This window comes from Rhincodon typus, chromosome 40 (assembly GCF_021869965.1).
Source record: "Rhincodon typus isolate 14 chromosome 40, sRhiTyp1.1, whole genome shotgun sequence".
NCBI classification, from domain to species: domain Eukaryota; kingdom Metazoa; phylum Chordata; class Chondrichthyes; order Orectolobiformes; family Rhincodontidae; genus Rhincodon; species Rhincodon typus.
Genome location: NC_063371.1, coordinates 11,342,795 through 11,368,600, shown reverse-complemented (window position 1 = coordinate 11,368,600; position 25,806 = coordinate 11,342,795). Strand labels below are relative to the sequence as shown.

The following is a 25,806-nucleotide window of genomic DNA, read 5'->3' as shown; positions in this document are numbered from 1 at the left end:
TGACAAATACAGTCCGAGGAATCTCTCAACACCTTGCTCAGATTCCCCACCCAATGAGCTCCAACCCATGGGGGGTCGAGGGTAATGCTATTCAGGTCTTCTTCAATCCACTTTCTTGTGGAACCATATGGATGGAGAGAAAGCCCCACCCTCTGATGCACATCAGTCAGTGGAACCTTTAATTGGAACAATACACACATTCGCTTCAACAGAATTTACAAAAATTCTTGGCACTCAGTGCAAATCAGAGAGACACATCTTGGCCCACTGTGGAAATTGAGAGCCTCAAGATCTGTCCTGTTATCAGACAGTAACTGGTTGTCTCTATTGTTGTGGTGAGTCAATGTTGAGATCACTTCAGTGAGTTCTCAGAGGGCTGTCGTTCTGAACAAGATAAACTAATATTTTTCCATTCTGATCTTCACGAGATAGCATTTGCCAGATGCACACCAACAAACTGGAAGCAAAGTAAGAAATTGTTAGGGAAAGACTCAGCAGGTCTAGCAGCAGCTGTGGACAGAGACAGAAAGCAGAGGTGACGTTTCGGGTCCAATGACCCTTCTTCATAACCCGCTGAAATATTCATTTAAAATCTGATCTGGAAGTAACAGCGTGGCTTGACAGCCTGATGTTGGGGTGCAATGACAAGATACAAAGAGCTGGTATTGATCACTTTTTTTAAGATTAACAGGGCCCGAAGAATCAAAGGGCATGGAAGAAAGGAGGTGATTTGGCCCATTCTGCTTTGGTCTGCTCTGTTTACACAACATTCTGTCTGAACCCACTCCCACGTTATGGCCCACCCCACCTTGCAAAGGGTTTCCCTGTTCACTATTGTGTCATGGACACTGTTATAGCAGTGAGGGTGTTCTCCTTAACCCGGTTCAGGGAGCAGTTGGTCCAATTAGCTTGGCTACATGTGCTCCATCAGGGTGATCCAGAAGTGAGCTATTCCCATCGAGAGGCTGTGTTAGAGTGTGTGTGTGTGTGTGTGTGTGTGCGCGCATGTGCGTAGGGGGTATGAAGGCAGCAGGAGGCATGGTTTACTGTTTGTCCTGAGTTGCCCAGACAGCTGTGTGTGTTACAGAGACCGCTGCCCCACTCCCTCCCCACCACCACCAACCTTAACCCAGTGCCATGAGCATTCAGGCCACGGTGTGAGACTGCCCTCATGGCAGCCATCATCAGGTACAGGGTGCCAAGCAACTGAAGTGAGTGAGGCCTTGGGGTCTTTTACAACACCTTTGGATGGCCCTCCATTCATCATCCACTGATAATCAGATGGGTTTTTTTTTAACTCTGGGTCAAAACCTGTGGCAATAGGCTCTTTGGTGCAGGTTGCTAATCTTGTGCTGAACCACAGCGGTTTCTCTGGAGATCTGCATCCACACTGAATCCTACACAGTGTGCAACCTTCTCAGACAAGACTTCACCAGTTCTCTTGGGAAATTGTTCTGGAGTGTGGGTTAATCCATGACAAGAGCGACAGAGCGCCTCCCCACACCCTGCAACTCCAAATGCTGGTTTAGTTAAAGGCCAGAAGCATGGCTATAATTTCCGTACATTGTTGTCACAATGCACTCGGACCTGGGTTTTGTTTATTCTGTGCAGTTTAAATTTGAGCAGAGGTGACAGAGCAAGTTAAAAACTGAATCATTTTATGAGTGATCACCAGGGGAAGGGAAACTGGTGCATCTTGCATCCACTGAGGTTCATTTCACTCCATGCTCCATATCTACCTGGTTGAAGCATCTCAAATCCACTGTGGGGATTGCTTTTAAGGGGTGGATTTGGGGAGTAAATTATTGTACAGAGGCCAAGTTGTTGTTAATAGCATGTTGATCAAGCTGTGCTTGTTAATGATTGTTTTACTGCCTATTTGTTCTGTTTAAATTTTCTTCGGATTTTGGACGAACGCCTGACTTTCAGAGATGCAAACAAAAACTTCAACAAGAAAAGAATTACAACTCCACAAACTCATTAAGATAGATTGAACCAATAATGGTGAAATGTGCTCTCGTCAACATCTCCATTTGCAAGTCTGACAGCCTACTGGGAACAACAATCACATGAACGAGTGTCTGAACATAGTGTCTAAAGATCGTGTCTGAACATGCACAGATCCTGTGGAACAGGAGTACAAGGACCACCTGTACAGCCTCTGTCCACTCGTCTCATGAGCTGTGTGAACTATTTGTCACTTGTACATGATTTTTTTAAAAAGGATTTTTGGTTCACATTTTGCCTGCATGCTGGTTAACCATTTCTTCTTCCTGGATACAAGCCGTTTCATCAGGTCTCACTCTACACAGGACACAGAAATATAGAAACAGGAAGAGGCCATTCAGCCCCTTGAAGCTGTTGCACCACTCATGCCTCATCTGTGGCCTAACTAACTACAAACAGCTGTTTTGGGCCTGTACCCCTTAACACCTTCACTGCACAAAAAAAAACTATCAACGTCAGATTTAAAAGCTGACAACTGATTTGTGTCATATCAAAGAAAGAACTGCAGATGCTGGAAATCTGAAACAGAAACAGAAATTGCTGGAGAAACTTAGCAGGTCTGGCAGCATCTGTGGAGAGAGAGAGAGAGACAGAGTTAACATTTGGGTATGGTGACCCTTCTTCAGAACTGATTCATCTGTCTGGTTTGTCTGCTCTGGTGTCCAGGGGTGTCGCTGACACACTTCCTGGGGCCTATCAGCCCAACCGAGCAGTACCATCCTCCGGTTGTCTGTAATGAGTGTAATTCTGTTGAAAGCAGGCTGAACAAAAATAAAATAACTATGATATTCATTTAACAAACCGTAAATAACGTGTCGGTCTGCCTGGGGAGTTGACCCTTAACCTGTTCTCAATTCTAACCTGTCGCACATTGCCCATTCTCTCAAATTGAATGATCTGGCTGGGAACATAGTAACCTGTAACTTCTGCATGCACACAATCTCTCCATGATGGTTTGTGGCATCTACATTGAAAAATGCAAGCCAAGAAATTAGTGCTAATCAGATTGGCACCTGAGTCTTCCATTTATGTGGTGTCCTACATTGTTGTGAGGAGTGAACCTGCTGGTTATGCTAAAATTAAAAGATGGGAACAATGAAAACTATCCGAATCTATTGCTTACTAATCTCAGCAACAGTGATGTCAAAGCTGTGGGACAGAGTTGAAACTATCTTGTCGTTCTTCAGCTCTGGGAATGGACTGAGGTAATCTGCTGGAACTCACAGGCTTCACTTTATGTCAGAAATTATAAAGCAAATCTGTCATTTAAATGGGAGAGGGTAGACATTTCTGTGCAGGTTGGTCATTTGACAATGCAAAGATGGCTTCTGGTTTTGGGCGGGGGGGGTGGGAATCCCTATCCTCTCCTCCCTCTTTCATATCAAAATGGGAAATCAGGCGAGGCCTTTCAGGCCACAGAGAGAGGAGAGGAATGTGAGAAAACAGGAAAAGCTCTGTGCTGGTGTCATTGTGAGATGTGTGCAAGGATAACAAACCTGAGTGTGAGAACCAAGCAGTCAGCCCACATCCCAGCATGAGCTACAACTAAGGTTGGAAGTAGGGTCATTTCAGGATGACCCAGCCCCAGGCCAAATTGGAGTGAAAATTAGCCGAAACTATTCACACCACTGTTAGAGAGAAAAAGTAGATGGTGGGATTTTGTTTTGTCTATTCTGTTTTTTCCTCAATGTAATTCTTTGTCTAATAAACATGGTGTGCTGGTATGTTTGTGTGGATGTGTCTTTTGCAGTTGGCTGCTTCCCTCAGGCAGCACAAATCAGTAAGGCAGTGAAGGAGTTTGAAGATGCTATTTTTACTTTATATCTAATGTTCATGCCAACTTTAACAGTCATTACTCTTGTAAAATTCATCATCTATTATAAAACTCTTCAGCGTAATGGGGACGCTTGCATGCTACGTAAATAGTTGAACAAAATGCACTCATTGCAGACTTCTTACGGTTCAGGTGGTGGCTTTCAGGCCCGTCATACAAGTCCAAAAAAAAGGAACAGGAGTAGGCTATTCGACCTCTTGAGCCTACTTTGCCATTCAACTGGCCCAACAATCCTCACATCCACTTTCCAGTTCTTCCCTGTAACACTTGATTCCCCTGCCGATCAAGAATCTATCTCGGCCTTAAATACACACAAGGTCTTTGCCCCATAGCTGTCTGTGATAAGGAGCTTGATACTCACAACCCTCTGAGGGAAGAAATTCCTTCTCATCTCAAGCTTAAATTGGTGCCAGATTATTCTGAGACTATGCCTTCTGGTCTTCATGTCTGCATCTGTTCTCCAAATGATTAGCTGCATTCTCATACCTTTTCCCTGTCACCTTGCGTATTCTCCCTCTTTGAATAAACGTTTCATTCTTCATTCCAAATCCTGACCACTCAATGCATGAACAACGCTCTTGTGAAGTCACTTTTACTTCTTCTGCTAATTCTTTTACGTGTGCCCTCTCACTCTTGATCCTTATGGGGACTGGGAAAGGTTTCTCTCTATCGAATCTTCCCAAATTTTAAGTACCTCCATCACATCTCCTTTCAGCTTTCCTTTCCCCAAGGAGAATAAAGCAGTTTCTCCAATTTACCTTCCTAGTGAAATTCTCATCCGTGCATGCATTCTCATGAATATCGTATAACTACCCAGTGTCTTCACTTTCACCGTTGAGTCACGGCTTTTGTCTGAAACCATACACCAAATAATAAAATGTTGAACCTATTGTATTTGAACCGCTTCTTGCCTCTTGGTGATCACACTCCTGTCATTGAATAACTGCAGGCTCAGCCTTAAGTGTAACATAGCTTCAGAGAGCTTTAAGGTATTTCACATGGGGCCTTTGTATCGAGTAAATGTGGGCTAAAAGTTGAATCCACGTCACACGGATTTACAGGCTACAGGCCAGGATCTACCAAGACTCCTGTCAACTATGTTTTTTCTGTATGTAACAACACGTGGCATAGTTTGACTGCTTGGTGAAAAGCAGATCAGTGAATATGGAAAAACAAAAATCATTTATCAATTAGTGTCTTCACTGGAGCATGTCTGCCAATACTCATGAAAGAAACTACTCAGAGTCTTCAAGAATAGCTAACTTATTTTTATTAAAAATCATACAAACATGGGCAATTAATGATGCACATTTGCGGTAAATCATTGACGCAACCAGTAATCACAAACAAGTAGAGAGAACCAATCCAGACAAAGCAACAAGGATCGTGTCAATCAGCTAAAATTTCTTAAATAGCAGCAGGAGTCGAAAAAGGTCCACCCAGCCCCCCCACATTCCCAATCTTCTGTAAAGTTATTCATCTGCATGTATTCCAAGTCTTGAGGTTTAAAAATGAGGGACAAGAGGTAGAATGCAAACTTGGACATTGTTGCACCATTGCCAGTGCAGTCATAGTCCCAACAAATTAATATCTCAACTGACAGTTTGATATGTTCATTTAGATTCTGTTGACGTTGTCCCAGAACCAGACAAATATCCTACATGAATTATAGTGAACGTAATGACCACTAAATTGTTTTGGAATCATTTCTGCATTGACAGCCCTCATGAAGATAGGCTCAAGGCCCAAACCTCTCTCGCTTCAAATTTCATCTTTTTAAGATGAGGAATGATTTAATAAAGACTGTCTAGCATAAAGCATTCAAAGAAAGTATCTCTAGATTCACAGCACAATTAATAGATTTTATTCCAGTCAATGCACTGTGCAGCAATTTCACAACAGACATTTCAGTTAGCCGAACATCTTCTTCAGTCCGGTCCAGGTCACAGTTGAAGCCGCCGCCACAGGAGTTTAATGAGATGACTTCATGTAACATTTTCAGCTCATCAGGGTGAGGAATGCTCATAGTGCTGAGCAGTGCACATTCTAATCCAGGCACCCAGTGTCAAATGTTCACAGGTGAGTTACAGCACAACCATATGCAGAGAAAAGCTCCTTCTATTCTGTCTCTACAGGCCCGAGCTGAGAATTGCACCTCCAAGTACACTGGCATCACTGTTCATCACACCAAGTGGTCTCTCGTGCATGCCAGTTTAGTGTTCCTGATGGAAATCTGTATTGTGTGCAATGGCTGTATTTGTGCTGATGATTTCAAGTCTTTTTTCAATGCGCAATGTAAAGAGCAAGGAATGAACATTGTATACATTTTTGCAATCATCCTCAACACATAACACAATTAGCTACCATCCCATTTCAAAATCCATGTAAAGAACATTTAACAGTCATCGACATGAAAATGCTGTACAGACAAATATCAACCCATTCGGTGACTATCCCCTCAACCCCCACCACAGCAGCAGAATGGCCTATGTAACTTACAAGTCAAAAACTGTGCACATGTTGTTGCATTGCTTTATCTCATCAGTCTGAACAGGATACCGATTGCAAGATGTGGACTGGAGTCACGAAACCAATATGTGCTCATCCAGCATGTTTCCCCACAGGGATCTGGAAAATGGAGAGGCTGTTGCTTTTACATTCACCTCATTTACACATCAAAGGCAATCAGCTATGTTGCATTCCTAAGTGTTGCAAAGTGGACTTGGTGGTGAAATACATGAACCACCAATGCTGCAGCAACAGGCAGACATCCGTGCACCTGCCACACAAGCTGCACACATAGAGCAGCAGATTTTACAGAAAATCCCCACAGTCCTCACTTTCAGGACCTGAATCGATCCACAACTCACTGTTGGTGCAGGAAATGCCACATTTAGAAACAGAGAGAACTGCTTTGCCAGTATCCATTGGACCAGCAAAGTACAAGAGGAGCAATCAGCCTCGCTCTCTGTGCACAAGAAACATTTCCTCTGGTTTCTTCCTATTAATGTTGCGGAGGCAGAAATGTCTGAAAATAGGAATGGGATTATCAAAGTCACTCTACAACCACAATCCACCTGGGATAATGTTTTTGGCCTGTTTGCGTGGGTTTCTTGGCGACTGTACATTGCAAAGTGGGACTTTGTCTCACTCAGTAAGTTGAACTAACTGCTGTGCAAACTGAGCTGACAAAAGGCTTTTTGATGATTTCTCTTTTTTTGTGTGTGCACACGCATTGCAAATCTTCAGAGCTGTCGATTCATGAAGCTGAGTGAGTGTTTTTCTGAAGCAATGGCTCACTCTGCCAATTGTGGTCAGAGTTTCATTGTCCTTTCATGCTTTCAGTCTTTATGCATTTTGCACTTCACCAACAGACATTGCAGGGTGGGGTTGGGGTTGAGGAGTGAGCGAATCTCGAACATCACTGTAGTGGCTGGTTCCACAAGCAGAAGGCACCATTAAAAGCAAGCCTGACTGTTTCAGATGGCCACAAGACCAGCCAGTGCACTTTCTGACAGGGTTGCGCGAAGCTCAACCAACCTAGTACACAATGCAGAATTGCTGCAGCAGCTTAAATGGGCAGTGCTGCAACATATTCAGGATGGTGCTGTAGCCTGAAGACTGCTCGATTTCAGACTTTCTCGGCCATGCCAGGTGGGAGTATAACTTCTGCCTAAGAGTACAAGCAGCAGTCTTCCCAGTGACATAGGGAAATGAGCAGTGATGTGAAACATTCAGTGTTAGGAGTCCAAAGCCCAGCCCAGGAAGATTCAACACCTTCACAAATGATTGCTGAAAATGGCTACCCCTGTCCAAAAGTGCTTTTGGATACACATCACGCACAACGCCAAATAATTGCACTCACTTAGTGTTTTTGCATCAAGTTACTCCATTGAGAGAAAAATATTTCGAACAACAGGAACAGAAATAAAATTTCATCCCTAAACTGCTGGGCTGTTCAAGATATTCCTTATGTTTTCTGCAACATTTCGGCACATTGCTGTCACAGAAAGTTACAGCTCACTCCACTCTTCCCTCAAGCCCAAACATCACATGATGCAATTCTCCATCATTCCGACAGTCATTAAACTGAAGTCCAGTTTCCGGTGACATTACACCTCACAGCAAACCTCAAAAATACACTTGGACTGGACACCACAGTGGCCTGACTCCACTACTGTACAGCAGGAGGCAGTCTGGGAACGAATGCAGCAATTCAAGAGTGACGAATTGTAGCATTCAGTGTGATTCAGCAATTTGCTAACTCCCTGGAGCTGATGCGAAGCCCTTTACCACTAGGACAGTCATGCAGGTACTGGCCTGTCCCTAAAGCTTGCACCCACATTTTAACTTGAACACAGAAAGGCAATGTCCAAAATCTTGTCTGACCCAAAGGGACCAACTTATAGGAAGAGGAACACCAGAAACGGTACAGCTTATGTTTTGTTCCAACTGGAACAGAAGATACTGGAAATGCTCAGCAGGTCTCACAGCTTTTAAAGTACTAAATGGCACTGGTGGTACAGGTTGATGACTTGTGATCACAGAAGCTCAGCAATGCTGAGTATTTGAAATGTTTTTGGTCTTGTTCCCAGATTGCAACACATGTATTATTCTATTGGTTTAATCACTCATCTTTTCCTATGGAGAAAGCTCACGTCATTTATGAACGATCTTACAAAGGAACTGAGAGCATTGTTGCTCAGTTTGCAGATGACACAAAGAGAGATGGAAGGTAGTGTTGAGGAGGCAGGAGGCTGCAGAAGGAATTCAACAGGTTAGGAGAGTATGCAATTAAGTGGCAGATGGAAAACAATGTGGAAAGTGTTACATTATGCACTTGGGTGGGAAGAATAGTAGCACAGGCTGTTTTCTAAACAGAGAAAAGCTTTGGAAATCTGAAGCACAAAAGGACTTGGGAGTCCTATTTCAGGGTTCTCTTAAGGTTAATGTGCTGGTTTAGGTGGCAATTAAGAAGGCAAATCTAATGCTCCCATACGTTTTGACAGGGTTAGATGTAAGAACAGGCATGAACTGTTGAGGCTGTATAAGGCTCTGGTCATACCACATCTGGAATACAGGAAGCAGTTTTGGGATGCATATCTAAGGAAGGATATGCTGGCCTTTGAGAGTGTCCAGGGGAGATTTGTAAGAATGATCCCAGGGAAGAAGGGCTTGCCATATGACAAGCGGTTGAGGTCTCTGGGTCAGCACTGGATGGAGTTTGGAAGGATGAGGGAGATCACACTGAAATTTATAGAATGCTGAGGGGCCTGGAATGGATGGACGCGGAAAAGATGTTTCCAGTAGTAGGAAACACTAGGACATGAGGGCACAGCCTCAGAGTGAAGGAACGCCTCTTTAGAAGTGAGATGACGAGAAATATCTTCAGCCAGAAGGTGGTGAATCTGTGTAACTCAATGCCACAGAGGGCGATAGAGGTCAAGTCACTGAGTTTATTTAAGACAGAGATAGATAGATTCCTGATTGGTAAATGGATCAAGGGTCACAGGGAGAAGGCAGAAGAAAGAGTTTGAGAATCATATCAGCCATGATCAAATGCCACAGCAAACTTGATGGGGCAAATGGTGTCATTCTGCTCCTATATCGTATGCAAGTTCCAATCATGCCCTTCAGTGACATTTCAAAAGGGAAGCCTATCGAACTTACCAGCGCCAGCTGATCTTCATTGTCTTTAGCATTAGCTGGGGATAGCTTCGACAGGCACACAGTGTCTTGCTGCTCCGAATGGTACTCATCTTGAACCTTTCTGTGAGACATTGTGGAGTTTTGCCCCTTGACTGGGCTCCACTATGCCTGCATTATTCAGAAATGGAGTAGAAATTCACTGGGTTGAGAGCTCTTGAAGGTGTGTCATTCCCCAGAGTGCTTCTAGTTAGCTGCTGGAAAGCATTAAATGTGGCGAGAGAGAAGCTGACAAACTCAATTATGTGCACAGTTAGGTTTAACAGCAACACTCGACATTGGCGAGCTCAGCAAAATTTATTTCATCTTTAAATACTCCAGTTATTAAAATTCTCTAAGAGTATACTTCCAGATACATTGCATTACAATGAAGCTGGAATCAACTTTCAATCTTAACACGAGATGAATAAAAACCTTGGCAGACAGCTACATCAAGGTACAGGGTGGAGTTGGGGAGGGGGGTGATAAGGCGTAGAGAAAAAACCTTCGATATCTGACAATTTTGTTCAAATTTTCTGAACGCAGACAGGATAAAAACACTCTGTGGTGTTCCAGACCAGTTCCACCACTCTCTGTTTAGATGTGCTGCATAGTTAGCAAAAGTAGGTCTTAAACTGATTTACAACTCAGCAGTTGAAAGACCTTATGTAGTGCGACTCAGTGCATCTAAATATTTGCAGAAAGGAACAGCCTTCATGACTGCATGCAAGTTTTCCTTCAATTTGTCCACATTTGGAGTTTTACACTCGTGTGGAGTGACAGGATCCACGGGAAGGCAGGAGTGTTACTCTCCTGCAGACTGCAGCATGTCCAATTAATTTATGCTGAGAAGGCTGAAATTCTACTTCTTCATGCACCACATGCATACTGCTTTGATACTGTTCGTGCCAGACAGTGACATGCCTGCCCATGACTAATACCAACTCGCCAGTTCACATTCACCTGCTGCTTTCGTCAGGAGTTAAGGAGCAGTATCCTCGAATGAGCAAAGTCACCTTCTTCTGTGAAATGATTTTCAAGGATTTTTTTTCATCTAATTTCTTGTATTTTGATTTTGCTTTTCTGATTCACATTTCGAAAGGAAATCCATGGATATCCTTTTGTGCCACAACCTTCAACATCATGCAAGGACCAAGGAAACTAAAAGTCACAGTATAAAGTATTAAGCCAACATAAATAACAAATCATACATACAGCAGGGCTTCAGCTCACGTTCAAACTATCATTTGTCAGTTTTAAGAGGTTTCGTGTTTCTTTCCCCATTTTGGAAGTGAAGATATTTTGGGGTGGAGTGGAGGAATGTGAAGATAAAGTGCAACTTAAGTGAGCTGCTTTTGTTCTTCATCAACTGCTAATGCCATTCCTACTGAAACAGATTTGGATTAATTACAGGAAACTCAGCAATCTCTGACTTGCACTGTTTCAGGAGTCATTTTACAGTATCGTGAATTTGCTATTTACAATGAGAATTACTGAGTCAACTCCCAACAACTGCTCACAATAAGCCAATAACCATGGACACATCACATGATCTGACCAGGCGAAAAAAGAAATTTGATGCTTTGAACATGAATTTTGTTTGTTAAATCGGAGCACAGATTGCAGGAGGGCGGCATGCCTGACAGCAGGTGAGAGTGAAACAAGTTAGAACTTTCAGACTTTTGGAAACAGAGTGTAGCAACATATCCTGTGGGTGAAGTAACTGGTGTGCCTCCTCCAGCTCTTGCCCATGTGGTGTAACTTTCAACACAACAAATCGCAAAATCTAGTTTCCGGCTCTCTTTCTGTGTTATATTTCCGCTCAAAAACGGGCACAGGGTACGGTTTCTGTCATGCCAGCAGAACCCCTTTCGCTCCACTCCAGATTACAGTGTTCCCAAATCACAGACTTGATCAGTCATTTATTGGTCCAAAAAAAAAGTGACTGATATTACTAACAGAGAGATCAGTGCACTATGCTCACGAGCCTTTATTCCTTCTCTATGCCAAAATTAACATGATTTGGAATGGAAATGGGGAGAAACAGCTGAAACCCTGCTTTGAGATTCAACCTATACAGAAGAAACACTGAACATAGACAAAACCAAAAACAAAAAAATTAAGGTAACAGCCCACCGCGGAGCGATCTTGCCTTCTATTTCCTTTTCTAATGATTCAGAACTGCACAGGTGCACATGTGTAGAACTGCCCCATATAAGTTGCACTACTCTAAAAAGTAAAATACAAAGACTATCCCAGTGGGTTTACAAACTTTCTAAAATATAAAAAAAGTTAAGATTTTTCAGGTTAAAAAATAAACATTGGCCCTCTGTCTTTCCTGTGGATTCTGTACGTCATGTCACTCCACGGTCACTGATTTAGCCAGGTTTCGGGGGCAGTCAACCTTCAGAATGAAATACAAGGTGATTAGTGACTTGTTTTGACTGTGATGCTTTGCTGCGCTTCTGTTTCAATCCACCTCTCCTGCTTTCTGGCATAATAGTTCTGATCCACGTACAATTCCACATGCAACTAGAACCTGTGCAACCTCACCCAAAGAGTTACTCTTCACTTGCAAGTCAATGTCCTGCGCACCAAAAGGATAAGGGATGGTTGAAATGCCTGCGTCTGCATGTTCACACCGATCTTTGTAAGCAGCTGGGGGACAATCTGCAGTAGGAATCCAGCCAATTCTCTTCTCATCCAGCTCATGGGAATCTAGGCCAATTACACCTGAGCTACACTTTAGTAATGATGGAATTCTGCTCACTTAAAAGCAGCTCTTCATTTAGGATTGTTGCTGTCTTCACAATTCTGTTGCCCAAGAACAGGGGGCTCTAAAATCAGCAGTTGATGTTATTGAAACACCAGCACTTATAAATTGATAAAACATCTCAGAGCACTTCAGAAAATGACCAAGCAGAAGTGTACTGACTAATATTACTTCAGTCAACAGGGCAGCTTTTTTCTCCCCATCAGCTTCCTACTCACTGTGATGAGATCAAACACGTCCTCTTCTGGTTACTTTGGGGATCGTGGTTGAGGGAAGACGAGCAAACCTGTTTTCACACAAGGGGACTAGGAATACTTTCTTTTGGCATAAACAGCAAAATTTGGAATTACGTCATTTCATCAGTCTATGAATGTGAAGTTTGGCCATAGCTCTTGGTAGAGCTCTCAGATCTCATGAAGGAGAATGGCTCTCTCAGAGACGATCTCCTTCTGTACATTGAGAGTTTCCTATTTTCAGTTCACATAGGCAATCTTCCTTTTCAATTCAAGACTACGTTGGTGAATCCAACACACAAATTGGATAGAGGAATGAGGTGGATAAATCTTCGACATGTTTGCCATTCTCCTCTCTGACATTTCATCAGGGATTAGCTGATTTGTAACAGCTAGTTCAGAATACGTGTGTTAACACATAAAAGCATAAGAATTAGGAGCAGGAGTAGGCCATCTGGCCCATTGAGCAATTCATTGGCTGATCTTTTCATGGACTCAGCTCCATTTACCCACCTGCTCACCATAACCCTTAATCTTTCAAACAGCTTAGCAATTGGAGGTTTATTAGAAATTCCTCTCGGCATTGATCCTCGCGTATTGAATGCTGTTAATTTTTTGGCCCAAATTGTTCAACATGTGTCTGAAAGGGTGAAAACTGACCAGTGTCCTAGGGGCCATGCACTATGATATCATTCGGACTCCTGGACCAAATATCTTCAATTCTAAAAGAAGTGAGACCTAATCTCCTGAAAGGCAGTATCACAGGGGCGATCATACCCTTGTAATAAGCAACAAGCTGCTGACATGCCATAAATTAGATCTTTTTCATGGGAGGGATCTCTGTTCATTGCTCCACCCCACTGGACCAAGCAGGCCCTCTTGTTTCCTGCACTTGAACAGGATGGTGGCAACAACCTCCATCATGAGCAGGAGCTCAAACAGTGCAGTGAGTGGACACGGCCATACAACATAAGCCTGTGCATATGCCTTCCACTTCACATCTATGAGGAAGGAAGCGCGAGCTGTGAGAAAATCTTACGCCAGAAATATCTACTCACATCAAATCCTCGTAGAACAGCCAGGTGGAAGGAAAGAAGCTGGAGTGGGATGACACTGAGGATCCCCTGCAGGCAGTCCACACTGTGAGGCACTTTAATTACCCGGTTTACACTCTTGATAGTCTCGTAATCATCCCTGTCACAAATCACTACCGGACGGCCCTGAAACAAGGTGAAGGTTAAAGGTTAAGTCGCCACAGTTTTGCCAGACCAAAGGGCTGCTCTCTTATTAGAGAGAGATAACTGATGCTAGTTTAACCTGAGGGTCACTATGTTTCAGGCGAGGGGAGAGGTTGAGAAGGTGAGTCAAGGTCACCTTAGCCGCTGTGGAAATTGAATCCATGCTGATGACATGCTCTGCATCTCAAACTAGCCATCCAGCTAACTGAGCTAAACAGACCCCCCACAAGGTGAACAAACTGCAAATCAATAAATTCTCAACTCCAACCTCCAACCAATGCTGCTTTTATTTTGTTGATTCTGCTCACACCAGTCTAGCCAACACTCCCATAAACTTTCCTCCTTTGTTCCTTGCAGTATCACACATATTGTCCTACATGCTCTGTTGTATTTCCCCACATCTTTGCTGTGTTTAAGACTCGTTGCTCTCTCGTACTGTTAACTCATTTTCTCTCAGGTTTCCATTTCGTGTGACTTGACACTGCCCTCAGTCTTAAGATTTTGTGTTTAGATTTTAGATTTTCAAAAGAAAACCACCTTAATTTACACAGAATTTATCTCTGAAATTACCCAAAACAGCACTGCACATGGAAGGAATGGCTTTGGAGTGTTGGCAAATGCAGTTATCATTTCATTCAAAGTTAACCCACCTCACAATAAAACCAACTGAGATGAGTGGCCACTCTGTACTCTCTTTTCAGAGTTGCATTGGTTGAGGAAGTAATGTTGCCAGTACACTGGGACTCCAAAAAACAGCCATCTGATCTCCTTCAAATGCAGAGGTTTACCATCAGGAAAGTTTAGGCAGGCTGGATCCCTGGGAGGCTGAGGTGTGACTGGATAGAAGTCTTTAATGTGATGAAAATGTTCAGCAGAGTAGGTGCAGAGAGAATGATTTAACCTGTGGGGGCCAGCATAACTCAAGGCTATCAATATCATATTGCCACTGAGAAATCAAACAGGGCATACAGGAGAAACTTGCTTTGGCCACCAAAGGGTGAGAATGTGCAACTCAACACCACAAGGAGTGGTGAGAGTGAACTGTCTAGATCCAGTCAAGGGGAAGCTTGGGAAGAATAAAACACATACAGGATTAAGTGGTTACAGTGGTCGATATGGACGAAACAAAAATGGGGTAGGAAAGGATTTAAGTCTGGAATGGTGGGTTAGGCAGAGTGGCCTGCTTTCATACTGTAGATCCCATTTTAAAAGGCAACATCATGCGATTGGACCACTGACCTAACTCTATGTTTCCATGTCTGAACGCGAGTCCATCTCACAGCACCATGATCTCCCCAATGGGTACGGCAAGGAGACAGTTCCCAAACACAGCCAGAAGGCTGACTGAACCTGACGGTATTGGCATCACTCTGATCCAGTGGCTGTTCAGCCAATCAGCATCTCCTCTGCCCTCCCACCCCGAGGAGTCTGAGTTGCTTTGAAACGAGCATTTTCACACGGATCCTGCAGCCTGGGGCTGTAGATCGTGCTGTTAGGGGGAGGATCACTCATAACCAGCTGAAACAGGTAGAGGGGGCGACCTACTCATATCTCCACGGCAAGATTAGTGTTGCCAAATCTCTTGCTCTGCTCTGGTCATGTCTTACATTAGGTGTACTATGAGGCTAAAAGGCTCCACGGGGTTTGAAGTAACTCCCCAGAGGCTGGTATTCCATCACCAAGTCACCCTTTATTTACACATGAATAGTCTTCGACTTTAGTACTGCCCCATTCAGAGTCAGATACCAGAGTAACAGTATCTCTGACACTTAGCCGTTTTATCTGTCAGTCAGGGCTCCCTGATTGGACCAGATGAACAGCCCCAATCAGGGAACTCAGGTTGTATGAGGTCTAGCTGGCTGACAATGTTACAATCACTGCAGGGTTCTTTAATGTCTGATCAAAATCAGCACAGGTATACTTTAATATAAAGCAAATTTATCAGATTTAGATATATGCACACTGAGGAGTGATTCTGTAAGCTTAAACTACTTTTGACATATTCCACAAACAAGCCTCACTGTCTTCTGCTCACTGGGGACTCCTGGTTGAAGGCTCGCACTTGGAACTCTATCTCAGATTTCACAGCACCAGTTTCACAAACCCAGCCTGACAGGCAAAGTCCAACAAGTGGGTCAGAGTCCCTGATATTAATGTTATTCTGGGATCAAAGGTTACATGCTGAATCCCCATTTCAAAATAACTTCAGTAATTAGACAGCCCTCAAAAGCCAGGGAACTATGAACCAATGAGCCTGACTTCAGCGGTTGGACGGGATTCTGAGAGACAGGGTTTACATGTATTTGGAAAGGCATAGACTGATTAGGGATATTCAACACGGCTTTGTGTGTGGAGAATCGTGTCTGACTAACTTGCTTGAATTTTTTGAAGTTACAAGGAAGACTGATGAAGACACAGCAGTGGACATGGTCTACATGGACTTCAGGAAGGCGTTTGACAAACTTCCGCATGGTAGACTGGTTAGCAAGATCAGATCACATGGAAAGCTATCTGTTTGGATACAAAATTGGCTCAAAGAGACAGAGGGTGGTTGTAGAGGGTTGCTTTTTGGACTGGAGCCTGTGACCAGTGGTTTGCCACAAGGATCGGTGCTAGGTCCATTGCTTTTTGTCATTTATGTAAATGATTTGCATGTGAATACACATTTGGTTAGTAAGTTTGCAGATGACACCAAAACAGGTGGTGCCGTGGACAATAAAAAAGATGATCTCAGAGTACAACAGGACCTTGATCAAATGGGCAAATGGGTGGAGGATTGGCAGATGGAGTTTAATTTAGATAAATGTGAGGTGTTACATTTTGGAAAGGCAAATCAGGGCAGGACTTATACACTTAATGGTAAGGTTCTGGGGAGTGTTGCTGAGCAAAGAGACCTTGGGGTGCAAGTTCATAGTTCCTTGAAAGTAAAGTTCCATGTAGACAGGGTGGTGAAGAAAGCATTTGTTATGCTTGCCTTTATTGGTCATTGAATATAGGAGTTGGGAGATCATGTTGCAGCTGTACAGGACATTGCTTAGGCCACTTTTGGAATACTGCGTTCAATTCTGATCTCCCTGCTATAGGAAGGATGTTGTGAAACTTGAAAGGGTTTGGAAAAGATTTACAAGGATGTTGCCAGGTTTGGACGGTTTGAGCTATAGGGAGAGGCTGAATAGGCTGGGGCTATTTTCCCTGGACTGTCAGAGGCTGAGGGGTGATCTTATGGAACATTTATAAAATCATGAGGGGCATGGGTAGAGTGAATAGCCAAGGTCTTTTCCCCAGGGTAAGGAGTCCAAAGCTAGAGGGCATAGGTTTATTGTGAGAGAGGAAAGATTTAAAAGGGACTTCAGGGGCAACTTTTTCATACAGAGGGTGGTGCGTGTATGGAAGGAGCTGCCAGAAGACGTGGTGGAGGCTGGTACAATTACAACAGTTAAAAGGCATCTGGATGGGTACATGAATAGGAAGGGTTTGGAGGGATATGGGCCAAATGCTGGCAAATGGGACTAGATTAATTTTGGATATCTGGTCAGCACAGACGAGTTGGACTGAAGGGTCTGTTTCTGTGCTATACATCTCTATGATTCTAAAAATAGGTGGAAACAAAGTCCAGGTGGGCCCCATGTTGACCACACAGTTTTTGCAGGCTGTTTTTGCAGTATGCCTGTTTTTCTTGTACTTTTCCACTTTACTTGAACTGCTCACTGTCATGTCCAATTAACTCATAACGATTAACCCTAAATAGTCTGTTTTTAAACCTTATTTTTGAGCCTGACACTACACTGGGAAAGGGCCTCCAGCTCTTACAAGAGACAAATCAAAGTTTACGAAAGTCCGATGTTTGTACCTGCCGTGCGACCACTTGCTGCAGAGCGTTTTGGCACTTGGTATATGTGTGGTCCCTCATGATCACCATGATAACTGGCATCAGCTTGTCGACCAGGGCCAGGGGACCGTGTTTCAGCTCACCGGCCAGGATACCCTCAGAATGCATGTACGTGATCTCTTTGATTTTCTGTGAAAACAATTTAAGACATTTGTACGGGTCACAAGAGGCTGTGGGCCAATGTGGTGGAACTCCAGCAGACGATCACATCACGAAATCAACAGAAACTCTGAGAGCAGAATGCTGCAGGTGCTGGAAACTCTAAATAAAAAGAGGATTTACTGGAAACAAACTCAGCAGCCTTATTGTAGCAAAAGAAAGAGTAATCAAAATGTGATCTGTGACGTTTCACCAGAACCAGGACCCGGTGAAGGGGTCACTTTGGACAGCTCTGATCGAACAGAAAATAAAAACCAAAAGAACTACAGATACTGTAAATCAAAAACAAAAACAGAAATTGCTGGCAAAGCTCAGCAGGTCTGGCAGCATCTGCAGAGAGAAATCAGAGTTAACGTTTTGGGTCCAGTAACCGTTCCTCAGAACCTGATCTCATAGGTTCGGAGCAAAGATGTGTGTGGGGCATGATCTGTGATAGGCTGGAAAACATGAGAGATTGAATAACAGACAATTTAGCCCTCCAGAGCCAGTGGAAATGTACCAAGAGCAGGCGCACTGCTGGCTGAAAGATTAACAAAATAAGATAAGAGAAGGAAACAAATTGGGGCACAGAATTTACGATGTGAAATTGCTGAATTCAACACAGAGTCCAGATGGCTGTAATGTGCCAAATGAAAGAGGATGTCATGTCTTTGAAGCTGATATTGCTCTTCACTGGAGCAAGCACAGCAGGCTAAGGACAGAGATGTCAGTGTGAGAGCAAGGTGGAGAACTAAAATGACATAAGACCGGAAGTTCAAGGTCACGCTTGCGGGCTGAATGGATGTGATCACCCAACGGGCGTTTTGTCCTCCAAATGCAAAGTAGACCATATTGTAAACAGCGAGAACAACAGACTGAATTGAAAGTAGTGCATGCAAATTGCTGCTTAAGGGGATTCGGCTACCTCTATCAGGAATCATCACATTTCCACAGAACACTCAAGTTCACAGCAATAAAACAGAGATGCAGTTAAAAGCGAATGGAGGATCAGTGGTGTGCTATTTCGACTCCAAGTCTAATGTTCTACTTTGCTCAGCTCCTGCTCATTTTGGAGGTTTTGCAAGTTGAATTCTTGGCTGATTTTATACAAGACAATTGATGTGTTTTGAGCAAAATATGAAAGGTTCAGATAATTCACTTCCTCAGCACATGGCTCCAATTGATTTTCTCTACAAGCACAGCCAGACTCCGTGACCTCTGGTGTCTTGACAAAAAGATTCCTTTCAGATGGTGCTTTAGTTAATTAAGGGTAAAGGACACTCAACTGCGCAATATCTCAACAAGCAAAGAGGTTAATTGTCTGTCTATAAAGCTCACTCCGGAAATAACACTCTGCTTTCATTATCTCCAACTAATTTTCAAGGAATTGCCTATAAATCACAGATACTGCTTTGCAAATAGAACTATTCATCTCCCAAGAGAATGGAAATTAAATGCATTCAGCTGCCAGGGGTTAAGTAATTGAACAAACTGTCGCTGCCAACACAACATGAGCATGTATATGTCAGATTTCACGTTTGTATAATTGTCCATTCAAACTAACGGCATTTGATGAAGTTGTTATATGTGTCGTATGCTTCCATGACACAATTTTATTTTGATTCTAAACTTTCTCCCCTCCCTTGCTGAACATGGAAACATCTTTCAGTGCAGTTTTGACATCGCCCTCTACGGCCCTATCCAAATAACCTGGGGCTTTACACAATCTTAGGAGGCTGCTCCATATTAAGACCACAGCTCAACTTTATTCTATGGTCAACCTTTCCAATGGGGAGCAGGGGTCTCTTGGCTCTAGTGTCCCTACCCCTCAACCAGGAGGCTGGGTTCAAGTTTCATCCGTTTCAGACATGTGTCATAACATCTCTGAACAGAGCGATTCTAAAATATCTTCCAATAGAGAGAGAGTTCAAAAACCTCCCAGGTTTCTCCCTCTTCCCCAGGCCAGCTTTACAAAAATGAGCTGAATTTATTTCACTGTGCATTCTGAAGAACTAGATCCCACCTGATTAAACAACCAAAAGCCAAATGAGGGATTTGAAAGGGTACAAATTCTTCCATGGGATGAGAAGACTTCATTAACAGCAGAGAATTTAACTTGGGAAATACTGTAATTTCAGCTCACCCATGATAGATGGTCAACTTCACTGCAAGACAATAGTCTTTATGAAGGGGAAGAGTGAAACAGTTTGAAGTTAGTTGCTGTGTACACAGATGACAGTGTCTATCAACACATGCTTCAGTGCATTGAACTTAGTTTTAATTTACAAACCGGAGGTCCTGGAATATTTCAGGTTTCACTTTTTCAGTGCAAACTCACTGACAGCGTATTTGCTTTCATTCTGGCACATGCCAGGATTTGTGCACAGCTTAAAAACATTCTTTTTGATTTCTGTCAAACATCCTGATACTCACTTTTGTAAGGACAACCTCCTCCACAGGATGGATGGTGTTGCATTTTGTAAAGGTAACGGAGGTCAGAACAACACACCAAGACAGCTGGAGGCTGCAGGATTACATTCGGACAATAAAGTCACTCTCATAGACTCACACAGGATGAAAGGGGCCTTTGGCCCATCGAGTCTGCTTTGATTAAACTGCTCCAAATTGGCACTAGTTTCACTTTCTAGCACCTGGCCTTGAATATTCTGACATTTCAATTGCTCATCCAAGTACTTTTAAATGGTGGTCAGGTTTCCTGCCTCAACTACTCTCCAACATAATGCACTGCAGTTCCCACCACCTTTTGCGTGAAAAATCATTTCTTCAAGTCCCCTCTAAACCTCCTGCTTTTCATCTTAAGAGTATAGCCCTCATTATTGACCCTTTAACAAAGCAAAACAGTTGTTTCCTGTTAGCAACTGCTTGAATGGAATTGCAAACTTCACTAAGAGCTTCATGCTCTGCCTCATTCCCCTCCAGTTTGCACAAATAACTGCAAGTTTTCCCTTTTCTGCCACAGAGGCTGTTTCATAGCTCAACAATGCAAGTTAGTCACCACTACATGACTAAAGTAGTAGATCAAATTACCTTGCTGGTTTTTAAAACTGAAAGGGCTGACAACTGAATGTACCTTCTATTGAGATATTCCTCACACAGCAACCAAAAGTATATCTGTCACAGACATTTCTTATGGAGCCATTTCAGAGAAGACTTGCTTTCAACAACCCTCTGCATAGTCAATGCAGTCTTGGAAACCCATTGCTCCCCCTCTCTCTACAGCCCCTTGCACCAGCGAGCTTAATATTGCCTTCCCTGACTTGACAATAACTGTGGTTTGATGTGAATCTCGACAGCATGTTTAACTATGTTGAATGTTCTCCATAAATGCAAATTGTTGTTGTAATGCGGTCATGCCAGTGTTAGGAAACTGACCCGAAAGTGAACAGCAGCTTTTCGATGGGGCCTCCCAGGCCAGATTGACACACACAAGACAGGATGCTTAAAAAAAAAAGGACAGGAATCTGGACTTTTAGATCTGGGTTACCTTTTCCAAATAAGTGGTGAGATTTGTGGTTGATGCTGAGGACCAACTTTCCACCCTTGATGACTTGTGATTAATTAAAAATTCCTGGAGTGCAGTGGAACTTTCCAATGCAACATGTTTGATGGACGCTTTTTCCTGTTTTCACATTATTCTCAATCGGCCTTTGTTCCAACTGAGCATAGCAAGCAACATGAAGATGACTTTATGGCTCAAATGACTCATCTACGTTTTCAAACACGCATGTCTCAGTAAAATTTATGACGAGGCCTGTGAAAACCTCACAGCAATGGTGGCGTTCTTTGGTTGCTGCTGCTTTAGCGTGGGCCTGCAAATTCACCAGGATATGCATGCATGCTCTTATGGAACTTCACTGCCTACAGGGCTCAATGTGAACTCCTCCCAGCCCCACTACACGAGCTGCCTGCTCTGAACCATTGCCTCCCCAAACCCAACCAAACCCCCCCACCCACACACACCACAATCATACAGCTCAGGCGACCACCATGCAGCCCATCCTGGCTCCACGGGCTCAGTAGGTGGTGTTCAATTAACTTCTCCTCCCTTGCTGTTTGACATGGCCCTGCACCTCTTTCCCTTTTCATTATTTATGCAATTCTCTGTGTCTTTGAATTTTCTTTCACAAATCTATTTGGGCAATCCATTCCAGATCATAAAACTCCTGCGTGAAGACAAATTTCTCTTGATCTCATCTGGCACTTCTGCTAAATATTCCCCTGGCAATGGAAACAATTTCTCCCCAGTTACACTGCCAAACACTTTGATCATTTGTAAATGCCCCACTGAATCACCCTTAACTGTTGCTGCTCTGAAGAGAACTATCGCTGTCTCTCCAGCTGAGTGAGATATCTTAACTCTGGTGGCATGGGAAGAGGGCAAGACCTATTGGAAGTCACCTCTCAACAGGTCTTGCCCTCTTCCCATGCCACAAATTGGACATCTTAATCCAGCCTGGGCCTAACCAGCAATTTATAGAGGTTAACCATAATGCCCTTGGCTTGGGATCATATGCCTCTAACTTCAGAGGGACTGAACCTACTTGTTTCAACAGCTTTCTCAGCCAGTCTGTCATTGTTCCAACACCAGTATTCTCTGTTGCTGAATCACCTTTTTTTAAAAAAAAATATTCATTTGTGAGATGTTGGCATCGCTGGCCGACCAGCACTTATTGCTCGTCCCTGGTTGTCCTTGAGAAGGTGGTGGTGAGCTGCCTTCTCGAACCACTGCAGTCCACCTGCTGTGGGTTGACCCACAATGCCCTTAAGGGAGCAAATTCCAGGATACTCGACCAGCGACAGTGAGGGAATAGTGATATATTTCCAAGACAGGATGGTGAGTGGCTCGGAGGGGAATTTGAAAGTGGTGGCGTTCCCAACCAACTGTTGCCCTTTCCCTTCTGGATGGAAGTGGTCTTGGGTTTGGAAGGTACTGTCTGAGGATCTCTGGCGAATTTCTGCAGGGCATATTGTAGATAGTACACATTGCAGCTACTGAGTATCAGTGGCAGAGGGAGTCAATGCTTATGGATAAGGTGCCAATCAGGCTGCTTTGTCCTTGGTGGTTTTGAGCTTCTTGAGCATTGCTGGAGCTGCCCCCATCCAGGCAAGTGAGGAGTATTCCACCACACTCCCAACTGGTGCCTTGTCGATGGTGCGCAGGCCTTGGGGAATCAGAAGGTGAGTTACACACCCCAGTTTTCCTAGCCTCTGACCTGCTCTTGTACCCATTGTGTTGATGTGGCAAGTCCAGTTGAGTTTCTGGTCATATTCTGATGTAGTATCAGAATACCCACCTGAACCAATTAAGTCTTTAAAAGGAGGCTTCCTGGGAAAAACAAAATCAAGCTCAGGTCGTCACCAAGAAACCTAACAGCGAGTTCAGAAGAAACACCTTCACCAAAGGGTGTGAGAAGGTGAACCTTGCTGCCACTGGGAGTGGTCACTGAATCGCATTGCTGCACTTCAGAAGTGGTTTGATAAGTGGATGAGGGAAAAGGGCTATGCTGATTGGATTAGATGTGGAAGAATGTACGTAAATATCACCATGGACTGGTTGGGCCGAATGGTCCATTTCTATGTTGTATATCTGATGTAGCTCTCCACAGAATGGTGGGAGAACAGCAAAGCCTGCAAAATGCATGACCTCATCAAGGAATATTACAAAGTTGATTCTTCTATTAAACTGGAATTTCAATGGTGTGTCATGTGTTTGACAGGTTTTTGATTTACAAGGGGAGCCCAAGATTTGGAGTGGGGAACAGGCAGGCAAGTGGAGTGATATCCACAGTCAGAACAGTCAATATCTTGTTCAATAGTGAGGCATGCTTGAGGGGCCAAACTGCCCATTTCCGACTCTGTTTCTTTCGTTTTTACATTTGTGGTATTTGTTCTTTGAGCTGGAATTCCCTGTGGTTGAAATAAAGCAGCAAGGTGAGGAAAAAAGAGGGTGAACCACAGCAGTAGCTCAGGCAACATCTGTGGAGAGAGAAACAGAGTGAATGTTTCAAGACCAATATCAAGTCCAGTGTTACTGAAGACTTACTGAATTTCCCCAGCACTTTCTGCCTTAATTTCCAATTTCCAGCATCTGCAGTATTTGGCTTCTATTTGGATGAACCACTCCATCCTTCTGTGCAGCCCCATTTGTGACTTTTTTTTCCATTCATTAATGGGATGAGGGCATCACTGGCTAGGCAGCATTTATTGCCCATCGCTAATTGCCCAAAGGGCAGTTCAGAGTCAACTACATTGCTGGGTCTGGAGTCACATGTAGGAGACCAGGTAAGGACAGCAGTTTTCTTCCCTAAAGAGCATTAGTGAACAAAATGGGTTTTTCCAACAATCGACAATGGGTTCGTGGTCATGATTAGATTCTTAATTCCAGATATTTTATTGAATTCAAATTCTACCATCTGCCATAGTGGGATTGGAACCCGGGTCTCCAGAATGTTATCTGGGTCTCTGGATTAACAGTCCAGCAATAACACCACTAAGACATTGCCTCCCCTTAATTGGTTATTGAGCAGCAAAGAGCGAATGGCTGGATGGGTTTTTTGCGTCCAAGTTCAGGGGAAGGATTTGTCGTACTCGCACAAGCTACGGAATACAATAGACTAGGCCACTGTTGCCTTCGTGCTTTGTACAGGACAAGGCGCCCAGAGTGATAAAGACCCGAGCATTACCTGTTCCCAGCTCTGACCCTCCATCCCCGAAACCACAATCTAGTCAACTGCAAGCCAAGTTTGCTGAAATTATAACCACTATTTCCAGAGTTAAAACCTCTTCTGTTCTTTTCAAGCTTTGTGGCTGCAGAGAGGATCAGAGCACAGACAGAGTAGACCAAAAAAAAACTGACAGTCTGCTCAAGACGTGGAGCTTCCAGCAAGTCTCCACCGGGTCATGGTCCACATGTCACCTGCCCATGCAACATCCATCACCACACTGTTCGCTCAATGACAATGGCTGTGCAATTAACACCTCGTTTGTTCCAAATGACATTTCCACCCTTATTATGAGATCCACTCCTCCCGACATCCAAAGGCAAATTTCAAATAATACGCTCTTTCACTTCATTATAGCAGGCACTCTGCCAAAGCTCTGTCCCTCTTCCCCAAACCGAGCAATGGACAGCCACCAAAACATATTTAACTTGCACCCCGAGACACGTGGAATCAAAGCAACTATCTTTTTGATGCCCAAAAAAGAACACACTTTTTTTCTCTCTGCTGTTGACTTCTTGAATTAAACCACAAGCCTTATTGGAGCGAGAACAGCTTTCAATGTGTCTGAGAATATACTGTGCGTTGCCCAGCTCTGACCTCAAATGAACCACGGCATACAGCATTCGAACAATTCCAAGGCATGGTATAAGACACATAAGCCTGGACAAATGACAACAAAGCCTGCCTTCTTCAGAATAAAAAGCACTTCTCTGGCTCAGTCACTGAATGTACCTCATCCTGAAATGACATCAGCTGAAAGGGGAACTGGATATATCACTAAAATGGAAGAATATGAAAAGGAGACAGGAAAAGGGCAGGGAAAATAGGATCAGAATTGATAATCCCAGTTCAAGAACTAGCACCGACACCACTGAATGGATTTATGTCCTGCCTGTGCAATCGTTTCTTTCATGCTGTCCAAGTGATGGCTCATGTCTTTGCCCCTCCTCCTCAGTCAGTCACATTTGTTGTTACAGTACTGTGCTGGGCAATGACAGGGCTACTGGTTTGGCCTGCAAACTTTCTCATCACAAATTGCAGGTAACAGCCAAACAGGACGAGGCTTCCTTCGTGTTCCCCTGCCCTTTGCATTAAATAATAGGTTACAGTGGCAAAAGCAACATCTGGAATGCCCTGTCAGCTGCGCAAAAAATAACAGGCAAAAGTTCAATTTGTTTGAAAGGAAAAGGCGATTTTTCAGACACGAGTGCGTTGGGAGGGGGTGGAACCTTACTCGATTCTCTCTGGAGTGGCCCAAGTATCCGG

The 25,806-nt window shown here is 43.7% G+C and overlaps 1 protein-coding gene across 4 annotated transcripts in view; it reads right to left on the bottom strand.

The window, feature by feature from the left end:
- Positions 1–5,682: 5,682 nt before the first annotated feature.
- Positions 5,683–25,806, bottom strand: part of LOC109914864 (glutamine--fructose-6-phosphate aminotransferase [isomerizing] 1) — a 74,378-nt gene continuing 54,254 nt past the window's right edge. For 2 of the 4 annotated variants that reach the window (XM_020514479.2, XM_020514480.2), the window contains 3 exons: positions 17,621–17,788; positions 13,591–13,752; positions 5,683–11,930 (listed from right to left, as the gene is read on the bottom strand). In XM_020514479.2, coding sequence (XP_020370068.1) covers positions 11,886–11,930; positions 13,591–13,752; positions 17,621–17,788 — 375 coding nt within the window. In that variant the 3' untranslated portion in view covers positions 5,683–11,885. The remainder of the gene's footprint in view (positions 11,931–13,590; positions 13,753–17,620; positions 17,789–25,806) is intronic. The other 2 variants (XM_048618764.1, XM_048618765.1) reach the window with 1 other exon arrangement.